At 35.3% G+C, this 19199-nt stretch overlaps 1 protein-coding gene across 3 annotated transcripts in view; it reads left to right on the forward strand.

The window, feature by feature from the left end:
- Positions 1-19199, forward strand: part of RB1 (RB transcriptional corepressor 1) — a 145224-nt gene that overhangs the window by 115274 nt on the left and 10751 nt on the right. For all 3 annotated transcript variants that reach the window (XM_072783109.1, XM_072783110.1, XM_072783111.1), the window contains 6 exons: positions 4691-4809; positions 8856-9001; positions 11379-11524; positions 17051-17155; positions 17629-17742; positions 17842-18005. In XM_072783109.1, the coding sequence (XP_072639210.1) occupies positions 4691-4809; positions 8856-9001; positions 11379-11524; positions 17051-17155; positions 17629-17742; positions 17842-18005 (794 nt within the window). The remainder of the gene's footprint in view (positions 1-4690; positions 4810-8855; positions 9002-11378; positions 11525-17050; positions 17156-17628; positions 17743-17841; positions 18006-19199) is intronic.

The raw sequence follows: 19199 nt of genomic DNA on the forward strand, positions 1-19199 counted from the left end.
CTTCCTAGAGTTTGTTGGGGGAATGAAATAATATAAATAAAGTGCTTCGTGCTATGCCTAGCATTCAGCAAATCAATAAACTCTTGGAGTGCAGAATTACTGAGTGTTTATTTTGTGCCATGTACTGTATCAAACCCTTTATGTAGTTTATTTAATTTTCACAACAACCCTTTGGGTTAGATACCACCATTAATATTACATTCTTCTTAGTTGCTATAGTGCCTGTCATGGAATGTGAGTATTTGTAGAATGAGCAAATGAATGGTAGATGGAATTGTGGGGAATAGAGCTAATTGTAGGGGGAAACACCACCATGGCAACACAGCTAGAAGCATGAGAGTAGGCACAAAGAATGAAGAGAAAGTGAATAAACGAACATGATTTACATCATAGTATAGGAGCTAACAGCACATGCTCTTAAAACAGACTTGAGTTTAGTTCCCTGCTCCACCATTCATTAGCCATATGACATGGGACAGATTTCTTAATATCCATATTTCAGGTTATCTATAAGTTGGGGATAATAACAGTATGTATTTTATAGATGTACTATGAGGATTATATGAGATTAAAATGTCTGTAAAATATTTCGCATAGAACTTGGCATACGGTAGTAGATGCTCAATGAGTATTCTTAAATTGAGAGAATCAAGAAGACAGAATTTTGGTAGTGAAGGAAGTAAAATATTATTATGAAATATGTGGTAATGGCTTTGAATCATTAATTATAGTTATCAAGATAAGACATAGTAGAAAGAAAGATCACAGTTGTTAATATACCTGACAGCGTGGTATCCTCACTAGACAACACCAAATATTTGCTGTGGGTCTGGCATTAAAAATTAGTTCTCCTAAAGTTAATGCAATGTTTCTAATATTCCGTCTTCATACCCTGTCATCACTTTAGCCCACATGTTGGGAATATGAGAACCAGAAGTTTCTTGTCAGTGATTGGACTATACTAGGATTTAAGGAATTTCTGAGTTTCACAACAAGAGACTGTACTTTTATATCTGACTGATCTCAAATTTACCTGGGTTATTAGTATTCTAGAAGATAGAATTTAGGGAATGGTGGAAAGGATGTCTTTTGAAACCTAAGAAGGCAAGAAATCGAGTTGTATGCTATTTTAGAGTTTTTAGAAATTTATATCAGGATTAGAAAACTAAAGTTAGTTCTTGAGGGGGTGGGCAGAGGAGAGATAAATGTAAAGGAGACATGGCAGGGATCCAGTGGGAGGACGCTAGAATGGTGGGATTGCATGAGAATTAGACTCTGCTGAGGAACTTTCCTAAAATGTAGATATTCCTCCTTCCTGGCATTATCAGAATTTTAGGGGTTGAGGAGAAATCTGTGTGTTTAATAAAGCTCCCTTGGAGACTCTGACATAGGCTGCTTTCCAGCAAGTTGTAAGCTATATCAAAAAAGTAAGAATGAACCTTATAAAATATAGAGTCATTCTAGGGATGACCTAGGCTACTGATGGTATAGACCTGAAATTAATCATTAGAGATTATGAACTCTTATTATACTTAAAAAATACCACACAATTTAACAGTGCTTGTTTGAATGCACAGATTTTAGTGTAATAATTTAACAGTTTTACTATCTCATAGTTACTTTGTAGATTTAATTAAGTACAAACATTAAGTTGGCATGACTATACTGATGTGCTGAAACTAAGCTGTGCCAGTAGAACCTCATATTACCTTTACATTTACATGTCAAGTTATTGTTGTGCCCATATTTGGCTAACCCTTATTTTAAGGCCCTAGGACAAGAATGGCCAAGGGGTTTCCAAAGCCAGAACAGGTGCAGAAATAGTAAATGTGCATATCAACAAACACTGATTGCAAGGAGCCTAAGCCCAAGCCAATTAACCTTTTCCTGCTGACTAGTTCAGCTTCAGATTGGAAACTTGAAGAATTATGAAATTTTGAGAACCACAGGAGTATGTCCACCTAAAGGTAGAAGCAGCAAAGCCCAGGCCAGTGAAATCCCTCATTGATGTTAGCTTAAGTTTCTAAGTTTGTTTCATCTTCTTGAAAACAATTCAATGTCTAGTCATGAAATAATTTTTGACACAAAACCTTGGTGCTATGAATAGGTTAAACCTGCTGCAGTATTTGCTGTCATGGAATAATGTATGTAGGTAAGTAAAGGATACTAGTTAGAATCTCAAAGGTAAAAATCTGGTGGTTTTGATTCTCTGGTAGAGAGGCCCTGGTTAAAACAGGAATTATTTGAGAAAGGTGACTTTTATTGTGATTATTTAATCATAGGATATATGTTTTCATTCTTTTACTTTTTTACAAATTCTTCTCATCAGCATTATCATCAGTAATTTGGTGATTCCTCACTTCAGCATGGCAAGCATGTTTATTCTTCAACTTTGAACTCTTATCCACCCATCTTATCCTTTCCTGTTCAGTCATAATCCTCTACTCCTTCCAAGTGTGACAAAATACTCTTGATTTTCATCATGTTCAGACATGCTAGTTTCCTTTTACAAGCTTTCATGCCCTATTCCTCTTTGAATGTCCATCTCTCTTACTGTATTAGTTCCCTTTATAATATGAACTCTCCTGTATGAATTTTTATTCATTTTGCAAATATTCATTATAGGTTTTCTTATGCTTTCAGTTAGAATAAGATCTCTTCTTTGGATTAGGAACAGTAACTCCTACAGCTTTTAGGGTAAATGATACAAATAATGACTCTTCCACATGATTTTATCACAATTGTTAAAACAGAGGAAGCTCACATTGGATATACTTGCTGTGGCCATTGAAGCTAGTACTGATGGGAGAGGACTTTTGACTCCTGTAATATTTCATTTAGAAAAACAGCTGTCTTAGTTTAATTGCATAAATTTTGCCTTTGCACTTAGAGCTGCCTATCCAGAGCAGATATGTCAAACATCTTCAGGTAAACCCTGACCCAGGTTTAGAATTCTTGGCTAATTTTGAGTTAGGAGTTACTTTCTTAAAACAATATTTTAAAATTAATGCGGCAAATACAAAATATAACATTTTTAATATGACTTAAGATTTAAATAATACCCAATACCACAAAATAGCTTACTTTGAATTAAAGAAAATAGGATCTACCCAAGTTGATATATATACTTCTCATTGTTTTTTAAAAAGTTGATGAAGATATCAATTTAGAAAACACTTTAAAAAATACATTTTAGGGTACACAATTGTTTGAAATATTTGTATATGTAAAGTTGTATATAATTGATGTAATAACATTTAAGGTTTTCAAGTTCTTAAAATATCTGCTTTTAGTCTACAGTTTAACAAAGGGATTGCTGTTTTAAGAGACTTTTTAAAAAATTGCTGTAAATGATCACTTTCAGTGAAAATCTAGTTCAAATTTTGGGCCTCTTTTGCATAACTTCTAATATTTAACAAGCGTGTTTTTCAAAAACAATGCTAACTACCATTGTTCAAACTGGTTATAATATAAATTGTTCAGCATTATCAAAATTTGATTCATTGTTCATCATTGTATTGTTTTGGTATTTATTATATCAAACAGTTACTCTGGAAAGGAAACTAATAATTTATATAAGCTCTCACTGTTTGGTAAATTGTATAATTAGGTTAAGCAAATATTGTAGTAGTTGTAGATAGTCCTCTCTGATTAAGTAAGTATGACCGTGTTGTTTTCTGCTTGAAGAATGATTATCAGGAACACTTCACTTTATTAAATAGTGTGTAATACAGGATTAGCCTCGGTAAAGTTAATTCATGGACTTGTTTTATTGCTGCTCTTTTTATAAGAGCTCAGACTCTAGAGCCCGGCTGCCTAAGTTCAAATCCTTTTGTTAGCCTCATTTTCTCTCTCTCTCAAGTGGGAATAGTATACCGCAACAGCATAGGGTTTTGTGAAAACTAAATGTGTACATGCAGTAAGCATTTACTAATTGGTAACTATTATTGTTAATAACAGATGTTAATATAGATTTCTTTTTCAGTAAATCCTTTGGATAAGATGAAAAATAATAGCTAAATTAATAAAATGTTTTTAATATGTCATATTCTAATACTTGTAGGAAGCTATTCTACTCATTATTTTTTTAAAAGCTTAAAAGAGTTTTGATTTCTATATTTATAAACCTCACATTATTATCCTACACTCTGAAAATAATTTTACTGCATAATATAGTATTCAGTCACAATTTACTAAAATAGCCAAGTTTTCTGATCCATAAAATGAATAATAATACTTAATCCACAGACTTATTTTGAGGATTACATGAGATAATACGTTTGAATTACCTTTGTAAACTGTGAAAGTGCTTTATTTAATTCTTGGGTCTAAGCAAACCATCAAAGTGACATATCATTCTGTTTTGCCTGTGTATCTTAAATTAACTGACATTCATTATCAATTTGGTGTTCAGTATCCAAAGGGCAGATTTCATAGGAGGGTCAGTGCACATACAAGTGAATCCTCCTTAAATTTTGCATTCAAAGCACATCTCTTCGATTTCATGTATATAAAACAAAAATTGGCAATCCGTTTTTTCAAAGTAGAAAGAAAGATCTCTGATTCTAAATTGCTGCTGTCAATTGTGACTAAATTTGTAGTGCTCACCATGTCAGACAATATGATTTTAATGAGTACATGGGAAAATCATACCTACCAATGTGGTTTTAATGTCATCTTGTTTATATAGGATTCACCTTTATTTGATCTGATTAAACAAGCAAAAGACCGAGAAGGACCAGCTGATCACCTTGAATCTGCTTGTACTCTCAACCTTCCTCTCCAGAGTAATCACACTGCAGCAGATATGTAAGTAGAACATATGTTATGCTATTCAGTCAATATGCAAATAGGTTTTGAGCATGGTATAATGCAAGATACTATATTGAAACTGTAGGGTATAGAATTTTGAATAAGACGTTCTTGCTTTGAAGAAGCAGGAATGTAAGATACATGACTCAAAGATCATATATAGTGGTACAGAGTGCTACTGAGATCACTCAGGGTTGATGTAATGAGAATAGTTTTCATGGTAGAGATGGCAATTTAGTTAGGCCTAAAAATTGGAAAATAGGATTTCTGGAGAGAAGGAAGGAGACACAAAGTGTTCCAAGAGTCAGAAATGGCATAAATCTCAAAGTGTAACACCGGGAAAGCTGGAAACACTTTCAGGGGTGAGGTATAGGATAGAGATTAGGGTAAGATACGAGACTAAATCAGTTGATGAATACATGATGATGATCATGATGATGATGGAAGAAGAAAGCTAATATTTACTGAGGGTTCACTATGTGCTGGACAGCTGCCTAAGTACTTGAGATTTTCTTTTCCCCGTTTAATCTTCATAACAGCTCCATAAGGTAGTAGATACTGCTATCAGCCTCAGTTATCTGTAAAATAGGAATTAGAGAAATAAAAGTCAATAGAAATCAAACCCAAGCAATCTGCCCCAAAGCTTATGCTCTTAAACAGTCTGTCTACTCTGCCTTTCACAGAAATGTGCCTAATACTGTTTCTATTTAGTTCTGTCTAGGAATTGACAGTACAGTGTTCTGTGATTAGTTCAGGGACTATTTTCCAAAGATGTCCTTTCCATGCTAACTTGTATCCAAGGTATTTCTAGCATATGGTACCTCAGCCTTCACATAACATTTGTTTGCTAGATTACATACAAATATAAATAAGTCAAGCCTTATCTTTTTCTTTAATTTAAGCAGTTGTCTAAGTCCCAGGACATTTTATAGGCACAGGGAATAAAAGGTGAATAAGATGGACTAGGTTCTTCCACTCATAGCGCTTACATTATGGGGGAAATAAACTAATACATGATGTGTTTTTAGAGTATGCTAAATTTGGGGCACCTGGCTGGCTCAGTGAATAGAGCGTGCTGCTCTTGATCTTGGGGTTATGAGATCAAGCCCCATGTTGGGAGTAGTGATTACTTTTAAAAAATTGAGTATACTAAGTACTATACTGGAAATAAAGTGGTGTGAGAGAAACTGAGAGTGTAGGAACATTTAAGGAAGCTTCTTATGAAAAGTGGTATTTGACCTGAGATCTCAAGGACAAGTGGATGCTGGCTAAGCACAAATCTGCATCATGTACATTCCAGGCACAGCAAACAGCAAGTGCAGTGGCCCTAAGACAGATCAAATTTAGCTGCTCCAATGAACAGAAAGAAATCCAGTGTGGCTGGAGTAAAATGAGCAAGAGGAGGTTGGAGGTATAAGACAAGAGGCAAACTGAGGCCAGACCTTGTAGGTTCCCATGGGCCATAAGAAGGGGTTGAATTTTAGAAGGGTAATAGGAAAGTATTAGGGGTGCAGCTTGGTATAATTTGTATTTTTAAAAGGGCCATTTTCTGACTGCTATTTGAAGTCCAGGTAGGTTTGGAGAAGGACAGGGAAGAAGTAGGAAGACCAGTTTGGAGACAGTTTCAGTGGACCAAGTGAGACTTGGTCTAAGATATGTCAGATAGAAAGAAATGGAAAGATCTAGGATGTGTTTTATTTTTTTTTTTAAGATTTTATTTATTCATGAGAGACACAGAGAGAGAGGCAAAGACATAGGCGGAGAGAGAAGCAGGCTCCCTACGGGGAGCCCAATGTGGAACTCAATCCCTGGACTCTGGGGTCATGACCTGAGCCAAAGGCAGACACTCAACCACTGAGCTCCCCCCAGGCATCCCTAGGGTGTATTTTAGAAGAAGATTTAATAAGACTTGGTTTTGCATTGGGTTTAAGGAATTGAGAAAAGGGAGATATTAAAAATAACTCCCAGGTTTTAGATTTAAGAAACTAGATGTAATATGGAGCCATTTATTGAGATGGGAAAAACAGGGAAGAAATCAAGAGCTTTGGCTTTCTTAAATTTGAGATTCAAGTAGTGATGTTCTATAGGTAGTTGAATATTTGCATCTAGAACTCCAGGGAGACCAACTCCTATCCAAGTTAAGTTTGTCTACAATATTGTGAATTAATGAATTGAAGGGAAATCCAAGATTGGAAGTAGACTAAGATTAGGATAGTGATTCCCTTTTCCTAATGTACTAGGTGACATACTACACATAGTAGAAACATCTATCTATATAGTAAGGTACAAATCCTCTTTCTTGCTCAGAATTATTTCTTAGCCACTAAGACAAAATTAGAATGTAGATCTTGATTATCCTATAAAAGGCAATATAAGAGTGGTATAATGTCAGAAATTGAGAGAATACTTACTAATATCTCTAGATTGATTTATGCCTAACATATTTAGTATACAGGTGTAAATCTTCCTTGGTAATGTTATCTGAAGTATCGTAAACAATTCTGTAGTAGGTAATTTAGATGGTGTTTGTGTAACTTAGGTTTTATCATCTATATGAACCAAAATGAAACATTTTTTAAGAGGAGAATCAGAAACATGATAACACTATTTTGGAATCAATAACTTATTCTTTTGACCTGGAGTTATTTTATGATCTCAAACTCACTATAATTATTAAAATTGAATATATATGCATATGCACCTTTTTTTCAATAAAGCAGTAACTCTCAGGAAAAGCTATTTATTAAAATAGATAGAAATGATAATGACAGCTTAGCTTTCCTATTAGGCTGTATCTTTTCCAGCCTGTGTTTAAATAGCTTGCTGGAACTGGTACAGCTACTCTATCAAAACATATGGAGGTTCCTCAGAAAGTAAAAAATAGAACTACCCTAGGATCTAGCAATTACACTACTAGGTATTTACCCAAAGGATACAAAAATACAGCTTTGAAGGGGCACATGCACCCTGATTTTTATAACAGCATTATCAACAAGAGCCAAATTATGGAGAGAGTCCAAATGCGTCAACTGATGAATGGATAAAGAAAATGTGGTGCCTGTGTGTGTGTGTGTGTGTGTGTGTGTGTGTGCGCGCGCGCGCATGTGCGTGTGTATAATGGAATATTACTTAGCCATCAAAAAGAAAAACATTTTGTCATTTGCAACAAGGTGAATGGAGCTAAAGTATATTATGCTAAGCGAAATAAGTCAGAAAAACAAGTACCATATGATTTCTCTCATATGTGGAATTAAGAAACAAAACAGGTAAACATGGGGGAAGGGGAAAATAAAAGAGGGAAACACTGTAAGAGACTCTTAAAGATAGAGAACAAACTGAGGGCTGAGAGTTGACAGAGAGATGGGTGGGGGATGGACTTAGATGTGTGGTGGGTATTAAGGAGGGCACTTGATATGATGAGCACTAGGGGTTGTGTGTGACAAATCATTGGATTCTACTTCTGAAACTGGAGGGTTTGATGCTGAGTGAAATAAGTCAATCGGAGAAGGACAAACATAATATGGTCTCATTCATTTTGGGAATATAAAAATTAGTGAAAGGGAATAAAAGGGATAGGGGAGAAAATGAGTGGGAAATATCAAAGGGAGACAGAACATGAGAGACACCTAACTCTGAGAAACGAACAAGGGGTGGTGGAAGGGAGGTGGGTGGGGGGTTGGGGTAATGAGGTGATGGGCACTGAGGGAGGCACTTGGCGGGATGAGCACTGGGTGTTATGCTATATGTTGGCAAATTGAACTCCAATAAAAAAAATTAAAAAAATAAAAAATAAAAAATAAAAGAATTCTACTCCTGAAACCAATACTGCACTGTATGTTAACTAACTAGAATTTAAATAAGAGTTTAAAAAAATAGTTTGCTGAAAGAAGGAATTTGGTACAGAATAAGATTAAATAGATATGTTCAGATGTATGTGTACAGTTCTGTGTGAGTGTGAGAGAGAAGGGACAGAGGAATGTAGATAGGGACAGAGAGACTCTTCGAGAATGTCAAATGAAGACTTTTCCTTTGAATATGTCTAGGTATCTTTCTCCTGTAAGATCCCCAAAGAAAAAAGGATCAACTATACGTGTAAATTCTACTGTAAACACAGAGGCACAAGCAACCTCAGCCTTCCAGACTCAGAAGCCATTGAAATCTACCTCCCTTTCACTTTTTTACAAAAAAGGTTAGTAGATGATTTCTTTCAAAAAGAAGGACTCTGGAACCCGGCTGTGACTAAGTTCAAATCATGACTCTTCTGCTTACTAGGTGTGACCTTGGCAAAGTCACTTAATACCTCCCTGCCTCAATTTTTTCATCTGTAAAGTGGAAATGATAATAATAATATGTTTTGTAATAATCTCCCTCATAAGGTTTTTGAGTTTAAATGAATTAATACATAAAATGCTTCAAACAGTACCTGGCACATAGCACTCAAAGTGTTAGATGTTGTTATTGTTGCTGTTGCTGCTTCTGTAACACTTTCAAGTTTATGTTTAGAAATATTTTCCCCTGACATTACTTTTGCTATCAGATGTGGCTGTAGAGTTAAGATGGTAAGTGTGCTATGGTCTAGTGTAGGCACATTTCCTGGTAGTTAGCTAGTGTGGCATTCTCTGACTTTATGTGTATGAGGTGGAGCAGGGGTGTCTGTGCATGCGTATATACAGCCGACCCTTGAACGTTGGTGGTTAGGGACACTGATCCCCCCATGCAGTCAGAAATCCACATATAGCTTTTGACTCCCCAGAAACTTTACTATAAACCTACTGTTGACTAGAAGCCTTACCAATTGAGCATAAACAATTGAATAACACATATTTTATGTTTTTACGTATTATATACTGTACATCTTACAATGAAGTAAGCTAGAGAAATGAACACGTTGTTAAGATAATCATAAGGAGGGGCAGCCCGGGTGGCTCAGCGGTTTAGTACCGCCTTCAGCCCAGGGCGTGACCCCGGGGTCCCGGGATCGAGTCCCACGTCAGGCTCCCTGCATGGAGCCTGCTTCTCCCTCTGCCTGTGTCTCTGCCTCCCTCCCTCCCTCTCTCTCTCTCTCTCTCTCTCTCTCTCTCTCTCGGATAAATAAATAAAATTTTTTAAAAAAATCATAAGGAAAATACTAGTACTGTCTTGTATTTATCAGAAAAAAACCCATGTTGTTTGATAGTCTGCTGTATATGGTTGTGCACACCCACTGAAGTTCTCTGAAGGAACATGAAAGGCCAGATTCCTCTGTGATAAATCTTTTTTCTGATTTTATTTGAGTCATAAATATACAGAGTTTCATGGGCATGTTTTAAAATAATCCTTAAATTAGAGCAGTGTTTCCGGGGTGTGGTCCCCATCCCGCAGAATCCACTTTCTACCTGGAAAGTTGTAGGAAGGAAAATCTTTGTTTAGGCCCCATCTTCAAGCTACTCAATCAGAAGCTCTAGGATGAAATGAAAAAAAAATTTTTTTTATTTTAACAAGCCTTCCAAGACTAGTCTGATGCACACTGAAGTGAGAACCACCGAGACAATTAACTAAAAAATGCTGATTACTTTATGCACATCTTTGAAAGGTACATTTAAAACAAGAGTCATTATATTTAAAGTAGTTGGGGGGGTAATTAAATTTTGTGGATTCCTTTTATCCAAACCTATATTCCAGTAGTATTTTTTATAGACTTTCTAAATAAATCTTACGTTAGTATTCAAGTATTATTTTGCCTAAGAGTAGGAATTATTTATACATTAGGAAAATAGTGGTAGAAAAAAAAATAGTGGTAGAAGTGAGGTTCCTGTTAAAATGCTGTTTATTACTGGTGGGAATGCAAACTAGTGCAGTCACTCTGGAGAATATGGAGGTTCCTCAAAAAGTTAATAATAAAACCACCCTACAATCCAGCAATTGCACTACTATGTATTTACCCCACGGATACAAAAATAGTAATTCGAAGAGATACTCGCACCCCAATGTTTATAGCAGCATTATTTACAAAAGCCAAACTCTGGAAACAGACTGATAAATGGGTAAGAAAGATGTGGCATATATATGCAATGGAATATTACTCAACCATAAAAGTGAATGAAATCTTGCCATTTGCAATGATGTGGTTGGAGCTAGTGTGTATAATGCCAAGTGAAATAAGTCAGAGTCAAATACCATATGATCTCACTCATATATGGAATTGAAGAAATAAAACAGATGAACATAGGGGAAGAAAAAAGGGAAAACTGAGAAACAGATTCTTACCTGTAGAGAACAAACTACCCCTCTGGGTACCAGAGGGGAGATGGATGGGAGAATGGGTGAAATAGGTGTGAAATAGGTGATGGGGATTAAGGAGGGCACTTGGGATGAGCACTGGGTGTTACATTGTTACATAGAAGTGATGAATCACTAAATTCTACACCCGAAACCCACACTACACTGTATACTAACTGGGCTTTAAATAAACTTGGGGGGAAAATGCTGTTTAACAGCACTGTGCTTACAGCAATTTAATGTTTTGAAAAATACCCTTGAAATTCAAAATGAATAATAAACATGACTCATTCCCCTTATCTCTGCAGTGTACCGACTAGCTTATCTTCGACTAAATACGCTGTGTGCACGCCTCCTATCTGACCACCCAGAACTAGAACACATCATCTGGACCCTTTTTCAGCACACACTGCAAAATGAGTATGAACTCATGAGAGACAGGCATTTGGATCAGGTAAGAAAATAATACACTTCTCTTCTACTTGTTTGTTAACTGTGTACTGATTTCTTAAAAGATTAGATTCAAATAAGCTAGATCAATTTAGCAGACTTAATATAATCCATTTGTTGGCTACCTTTAATAATTTTGTTATAATCCTTAGAGCTCTAGAGCTTGGGAGTATTTCAATAACTTGTTTAATGTCATAAAAGATCTTTACAGAAATCATTGAAGAAACTGTTGAGGATTTTTCTGTCTTGGGGTAAACTAAATTTCATGTTAGTATGGAAAAAGCATAAGACTTAACAAGTTAATCTAAAACAGTGCCGAATGAATGAATGAATGAATGAATGAACGAACGAAATAACAGATGAATGTCTTAATTTACAGAGAATGATCTCTCATAGCTTCCTTTTTCTTTTCTGTAGGCAGAATAATGTTTTTTTTATAACAGCTTATTGAGATAAAATTCATATACCATACAAATTACCCATATAAAGTGTACAGTCGAGTGATTTTTGGTGTATCCATAGAGGTGTGCAGCCATCACCAAAATCATTTTTAAAACATTTCTATTGTGCCAAGAAGCAATGCCATACCTTTCAGCACTCACTTCATGTTCCCCCACTCCCTCCAGACCCAGGCAACACGGATCTTTCTATGTTTATAGATTTGCCTACTTGAGACATGTTATATAAATGGAATCCGATAATCTGTTGTCTTTTGCATCTGGTTTCTTTTACTCAGTGTAATGTTTTCATTGTTCTTCTGTCTTCTAGCTTCTATCAGTACTTCATCCTTATTATTGCCAAATCACATTCCATTGTGTGAATGCACCACATCATAATTATCTGTTCATCATTTGGTGTCTTTTACTTTCTGACTATTGTAAATAATCTTGCTATGAATATTTGTGTCAATATATGTTTCTAAATCTCTTGGATATATACCTAGAAGTAGAATTGCGAGGTCATGTAATAATTCTGTGTTTAACCTTGGAGGGACTGGCCAGACTTTTTCCAACATATCCACACCATTCTGTAGTCCTTTTTTTTTTAAAGAAAAAAAAAAAAAAGATTTTATTTATTTATTCCTGCGAGACACAGAGAGAGGCAGAGACACAGGCAAAGGGAGAAGCAGGTTCCATGCAGGGAGCCTGACGTGGGACTCAGTCTCAGGTCTCCAGGATCATGCCCTGGGCCAAAGGTGGTGCTAAACCACTGAGCCACCCGGGCTGCCTACCCCCGCCCTTTTTTTTAAAAGATTTATTTATTTATTCATGAGAGAAACAGAGAGAAAGAGGCAGAGACACAGGCAGAGGGAGAAGCAGGCTCCTCTCAGGGAGCCTGGTCCAGAACTCGATCCCGGATCCTGGGATCATGCCCTGAGCTGAAGGCAGACGCTCAACTGCTGAGCCACCCAGGCGTCCTTCATTCTATATTCCTAACAGCAGTGTATGAGTTTCCAATTTTTCCATATCCTCATCAACCCTTTATTTGCTTTTTTTTTTTAAGATTTTATTTTATTTTATTTTATTTATTTATTTATTTTTTATTTATTATGATAGTCACAGAGAGAGAGAGAGAGAGAGAGAGAGAGAGAATGAGGCAGAGACACAGGCAGAGGAAGAAGCAGGCTCCATGCACCGGGAGCCCGACGTGGGATTCGATCCCGGGTGTCCAGGATCGCGCCCTGGGCCAAAGGCAGGCGCCAAACCGTTGCGCCACCCAGGGATCCCCTTTAAGATTTTATTTATTTTTTCATGAGAGAAACGGAGAGGCAGAGACATAAGCAGAGAGGGAGCAGGCTCCACGCAGGGAGACTGATGCGGGACTCGATCCCAGGACTCCAGGATCATGCCCTGAGCCAAAGGCAGATGCTCAACGGCTGAGCCACCCAGGCATCCCCATGCTTTTTTGATTATAATCATCCTAGTATGTATAGAGTGGTATCTCTTTATGGTTTTGATTTGCATTTCCCTGATGGTTAATGATGTTAATTGAGGATGATTTTCATGTCCTTTTGGCCATTCGTATATCTTTTTCTGAGAAATATGTACTCAGATCATTTGTAATATTTTTTAATTGAGTTGCCTATTATTGAATTATGAGAGTTCTTTATGTAGTCCATATAAAAGTCCCTTATTTCATATGATTTGCAAATATTTTCTCCAGTTCTTTGAGTAGTCTTTTCACTTTCTTGGTGGTGTCCTTTGAGGCACAAAAGTTTTTAATTTTGATCATGTTTATTTTTTCTTTTGTTGCTCGTGCTTTTGATATCATATCTAAGAAACCATTGCTAAGTCAGAGATCATGCAGATTTATCTTTGTTTTCCTCCAAGAGTTTTATACTTTTAGCTCTTACATTTACATTTTGATTCATCTTGAGTTAATTTTTATGAATGGTGTGAGATAGGGGTCTAACTTCACTCTTTTGTATGTGAGTACTACTTGTTCCAGCACCATTTCTTAAAAACAGTCTTTTCTTTCTCTATTGACAGTTGTCAAAAATCAACTAACTGTATATGTGTAAAAGTTCATTTCTGTTCTCTTAATTGTACTCCCTTGATCTTTATGTCTCCTCTTATGCCCGTACAATACTGTCTTGATTACTGTAGCTTAGTAATAGTTTTGAAATAGGTAAACGTGGGGGTGCCTGGGTGATTCACTCAGTTAGGCATCTGACTCTTGATTTCAGCGCAGGTCATGATCTCAGGGTCATGAGATAGAGCCCCATGTGGGGCTCCACACTCAGTGGGAGTCTGCTTGAGTGTCTCTGTCCCCCCCCCCCCCCGCCTTGCACACAGGCTCTTGTGCACATGCGTGTGTGCTCTCTCTCTCTGCCTAAAATAACAAACAAATAAATCAATCTATTTTTTTTTTAAAGAAATAGGGACGAATTTTCTCTTCTTTTTCAAGATTTGTTGTACTCTTCTGAAGCTTGCATTTCCATATGAATTTTAGGATCAACTTGTTAATTTTCAGCCAAGAAGCCAACTGGGATTTTTTTTTTAAAGCTTCTTTTTTTTTTTTTTAAGATTTTATTATTTTTATTTATGAGAGACAGAGAGAGAGAGAGAGGCAGAGACCCAGGCAGAGGGAGAAGCAGGCTCCATGCAGGGAGCCCCACGTGGGACTTGATCCCGGGTCTCCAGGATCACAGCCTGGGCTGAAGGTGGTGCTAAACCGCTGAGCCACCTGGGCTGCCTGCCAACTGGGATTTTGATAGAGATTGTACTGAATCATAGATCAATTTGAGGAGCTCTGTCATCTTAACAATATTAAATATTCCAGTCCATGAACATGTGATGTGATGCCTTTCCCTTTATTTAGGTGTTCTTTAATTTTTTTCAGTTATGTTTTGAGATTTTCAGAGTACAGTTTTGAACTTGTTATATTAAATTCGTATGCCTCATTTATTCCTTTTAACACTATTGTAAATGGAATTATTTCTTTAACTTCCTGTTTGTATTATTCATTACAAGTGTATAGAAATACAATTAATTTTCATATATTAATCTTGTTACCCTGCAGTTTTGCCTAGTTTTGATCAGTTCTAATAGTTTTTAGTGGATTCCTAAGATTTTTAATATATAAGCTCATATTATCTTCAAATAGAGATAGCTTTATTTCTTCCTTTTCAATCTAGATGACTGTTACTTCATTTACTTGTCAAATTGTTCTGACATAGAACCTCCAATATAATGTTGAATGAAAGTAGTGAGAGGAGGGCAGCTTTATCTTGTGCCTGATGTTAGGGGAAGAGCATTCCATCTTTCACCATTAAATGTATTGTTGGCTATGGAGTTTTTATATATGCCCTTTATTAAGTAGAGGAAGTTCCCATCTATTTCTAGTTGTTTTTATTGCAAAAGTGTATTGCATTTTGTCAAATGCTTTTTCTGTATCTATTGAGATAATTATTTGGGTTTTTCCCCTTTTATTGTATATTACATTAATTGATTTTCAGATGTTAAACCAACCTTGCATTTCTGGAATGAATCCCACTTGGTCACAGTATATAATACATTTGATGTGCTACTGTATTCAGCTTGTTTTTGTTAAAGAGGTTTACATCTATAATCATAAGAGATAATGGTAATTTTCCTTTGATGTCTGGTTCTGATATTAGAGTACTACTGTCCTCACAGAATTAGTTGAGAAGTGTTCTCTCCTCTTCTAATTTCAGAAGAGTTTATGAAGAATTGGTATTGGTTCTTTTCTAAATGTTTGATAGAATTCACCAGTGAAGCCATCTTGAGTGGGGCTTTTGTTTGCAGATAGTTTTTGATTATTAATTCAAGCTCAATTCAATATTTTCAGTTTCTTCTTTAGTAAGTTTTAGTGATTTGTGTCTTTTCTTAAATTTTTCCATTCCATCTTAAATATCTATTTTGTTGGTATGTAATTGTTCATAATCTTCCCTTATAATCCCTTTATTTCTGTAAGGTCAGTAGTAATGTTCCCAATAAGAATGATATTTTCAGCAAATGGTGGATTAGTGTATTAGGGTATATGTATATTTTATATGAGTGTATTTGTATATTTTACAAGAATATAGTATATTTTACAAGAGTATATTTGATTGTATAAATTCTGGTATGTTGGATTTTTGAAAGTAGGCACTCAATTGCCTTGTACTTTTCTACAATATAGTAAGACAATAGTGCTAAGGATTTCTAAAGAGATTAGTATGTGAAATCAAGATTTTTTGCTGAGAGGTAACTTAGGAAAAGAATCGAAGTAGGAGAAAAATGTGAATTAGCAAAGAAGGATTGGATGGCATTCTGAATAGGAAAAATAGTAGAATTGGGATTAGTAGGATGCTGAACAAGGGATGATGATGAGTAGGTATTCTTGGCAACAGTAGATATGAGCAAGAATTTTGCAGAGATAGGAGTACTTAAATTTGACAATAAAATTCATACAAATGAAAGTTTTTTTTAATTTGTAAGGAATTCTTTCAAATCTTATTTTTATATTAAAAATATCCTCTCTATTGAAATGTAATGCATATAGAAACATCCATGTCATAAGAATATATCTTAATGCAAATTCAGCTGAGTTCATCTGTATAACCTGCATCCAAATCAAGAATATTACCTACAATACAAAGACTCTCTCCTGCCCCCTTCCAAACTCCTTACCACCATCAGTATTTTATCTGATAGTTTGAACCTTTGATAACAACTGTCTTTTCTTTTCTTTTTTTTTTTTTTTTAAGTGCTAGTTACATGGTTAACAGATTCCATTTTCAACTTTTCTGGGAAAAAAATCTAAAGAACAGGAGTCAAAATTAGGGTTATTTACAAACCCTGATCAGTTCTAATAATCAAGATTTGATTATTTGCATTTTGTTCTTTAAATATAATTTAGGCTAAACACTTCACATCAAGTTTCAGACTCAGCTCAGGATAGGAAAAGATAATCCTGTAGGAGCTTAAATGTCCATTTTTTGAAACTAAAAGAAAGAGAACAGTACTTTTTAGAGCACAACTAGGTAACAAAATTCTGATATTTTTGTATTGTATTGATTTACTAGATTATGATGTGTTCCATGTATGGCATATGCAAAGTGAAGAATATAGACCTTAAATTCAAAATCATTGTAACAGCATATAAGGATCTTCCTCATGCTGTTCAGGAGGTAGGTAACCTTTCATGGTAAGATTTTTTGGTTATATCCATATCTATAATATGGATAACATAAGTCATTAATTAGATCATACATTCTGACCTTGTTATATAAATTCACATATCAATTTTTTACCTTTATGTTACTGGTTAATTATTTGTAACTAAAATAGAATTGGAAAGTTAAGGCACTTTAGTATCCACATTCATATTACAAAGTTAATAAGGAATACTATATCCCTGCCACAGATAGGATATTTGTAATAAACTTTTACATGTAATAATATTACATTAAAAAAAATCTGTGACATTTCTCTTCTGGTAAAACAGCTGTATTCCAAACCTGAGAAGGCTTTTTCAGATTATTTTTTCCTATACAGTATGTGATTCCTACTGCTAAAAAATATTATGAATTATTAAAAAAGAAAATCTAAAGAGATAAATTTCCCAATTCACTTAACAGGTATTTTTATTCTTCTTCCTCAGACATTCAAACGTGTTTTGATCAGAGAAGAGGAGTATGATTCCATTATAGTATTCTATAATTCGGTCTTCATGCAGAGACTGAAAACAAATATTTTACAGTATGCTTCTACCAGGGTACGTTGGAAGTATCCTTTGATTGGGAAAAATCTAATTATAAAGTAATGGATCTTACTAAAATATTTTTTTAAAATCTACTTTTTATTTTTGCCTCAGCCCCCTACCTTGTCACCAATACCTCACATTCCTCGAAGCCCTTACAAGTTTTCTAGTTCACCTTTGCGGATTCCTGGAGGGAACATCTACATATCACCCCTGAAGAATCCATATAAAATTTCAGAAGGTGTGCCAACGCCAACAAAAATGACTCCAAGATCAAGGTTTGTGTTTTCTCTTTAGGGAAGATCAAGGGGGGATTATTTTGATCCAAAAACAAAAATATAAAGCTTTCTTCACTTAAAATATTTGCTTATTTAACATTAAATGACATGAAAGGAATTTGGCAAGGAAAGAAAGACAATCTTTTTACTTAAATGGGCTTGCAAATTTAGTCCTCAACTTTCCTGGTTGCTTGGGTCTGTTGTTCTGTGAACAAAGAACAACTTTTGTAATAGTTGTAAAATCACTTTCATATTTTTCTAAGTAGCCAGTCTGCTAAGCAAAGTAGATTAGTTTTGGTTAAGAATTTTTATTCTGTAGTTTTACTGAATGTCCTGTAAACTCTCTGAACCTGTTCATCTTGCTTTGCTATAAAAATGTAGATGACTGATTAAATGTAGATGACTGTAAATTAAGTCTTTAAGAGTCCGTCCTTAATTTTGCCTGCTGCTTCCTTAGATTACCTGGGGCAGGTGTCCTGTCTACTTCGGAAGGGTGCTGTGGATTAGGGAGATGATGAGTATGAAGCTGTTTTAAATTCTTAGATGAAAGGTTTTGTGCAACTACAAATCATTATATTATCTTCCACATCCAACCACAAGCAATTTGTGGCTTTGAAGTGCTTCCATTGACTTATTATATGGTATCATACACTGTTTGAAACTGACTTTATTTGTACAGTGATAGGCAGATTAGCTAGCACAGTTAATGTAGTCTCATTTCCCCAAATTGTCAGCTCATAGAGTTGTACTTAATGGGCAAGAAAAACAAGGAGAAGGAGATATATTAGCCTTTTAGAAAACATTTGTGTGGCGTGTTTAATTATATAGGTAATGCACACTCATGATAAAAATTTGAAATCACAGGAAGAGACAAAGTAGAAAATAATTGGCAAGTGATATAAATCCTCTTGTGCATCCCCATTCCATCCTTTATTTGGTGTTCTTATAGTATCTGTGCATGGTATCTACAACTTACATTGTAAGTTGGTTAAGATGCTATACAATGCATATTTACACAGTCCGCATGAAAATGTGTACTTAGGTAATGATAATTGATCCATACTATGCTTATGATGATGGCTATTTGCTGAACTTAGTGAAATCACTTCTGGGTTGAGATTCTTTAGCGAAAAAGCCACATTCTCAAAATCTTGATAAATCATTGGTCAGGCATTAAGAGAGCATCTTAACACT

Source organism: Canis lupus, chromosome 17 (assembly GCF_048164855.1).
Source record: "Canis lupus baileyi chromosome 17, mCanLup2.hap1, whole genome shotgun sequence".
Classification (NCBI taxonomy): domain Eukaryota; kingdom Metazoa; phylum Chordata; class Mammalia; order Carnivora; family Canidae; genus Canis; species Canis lupus.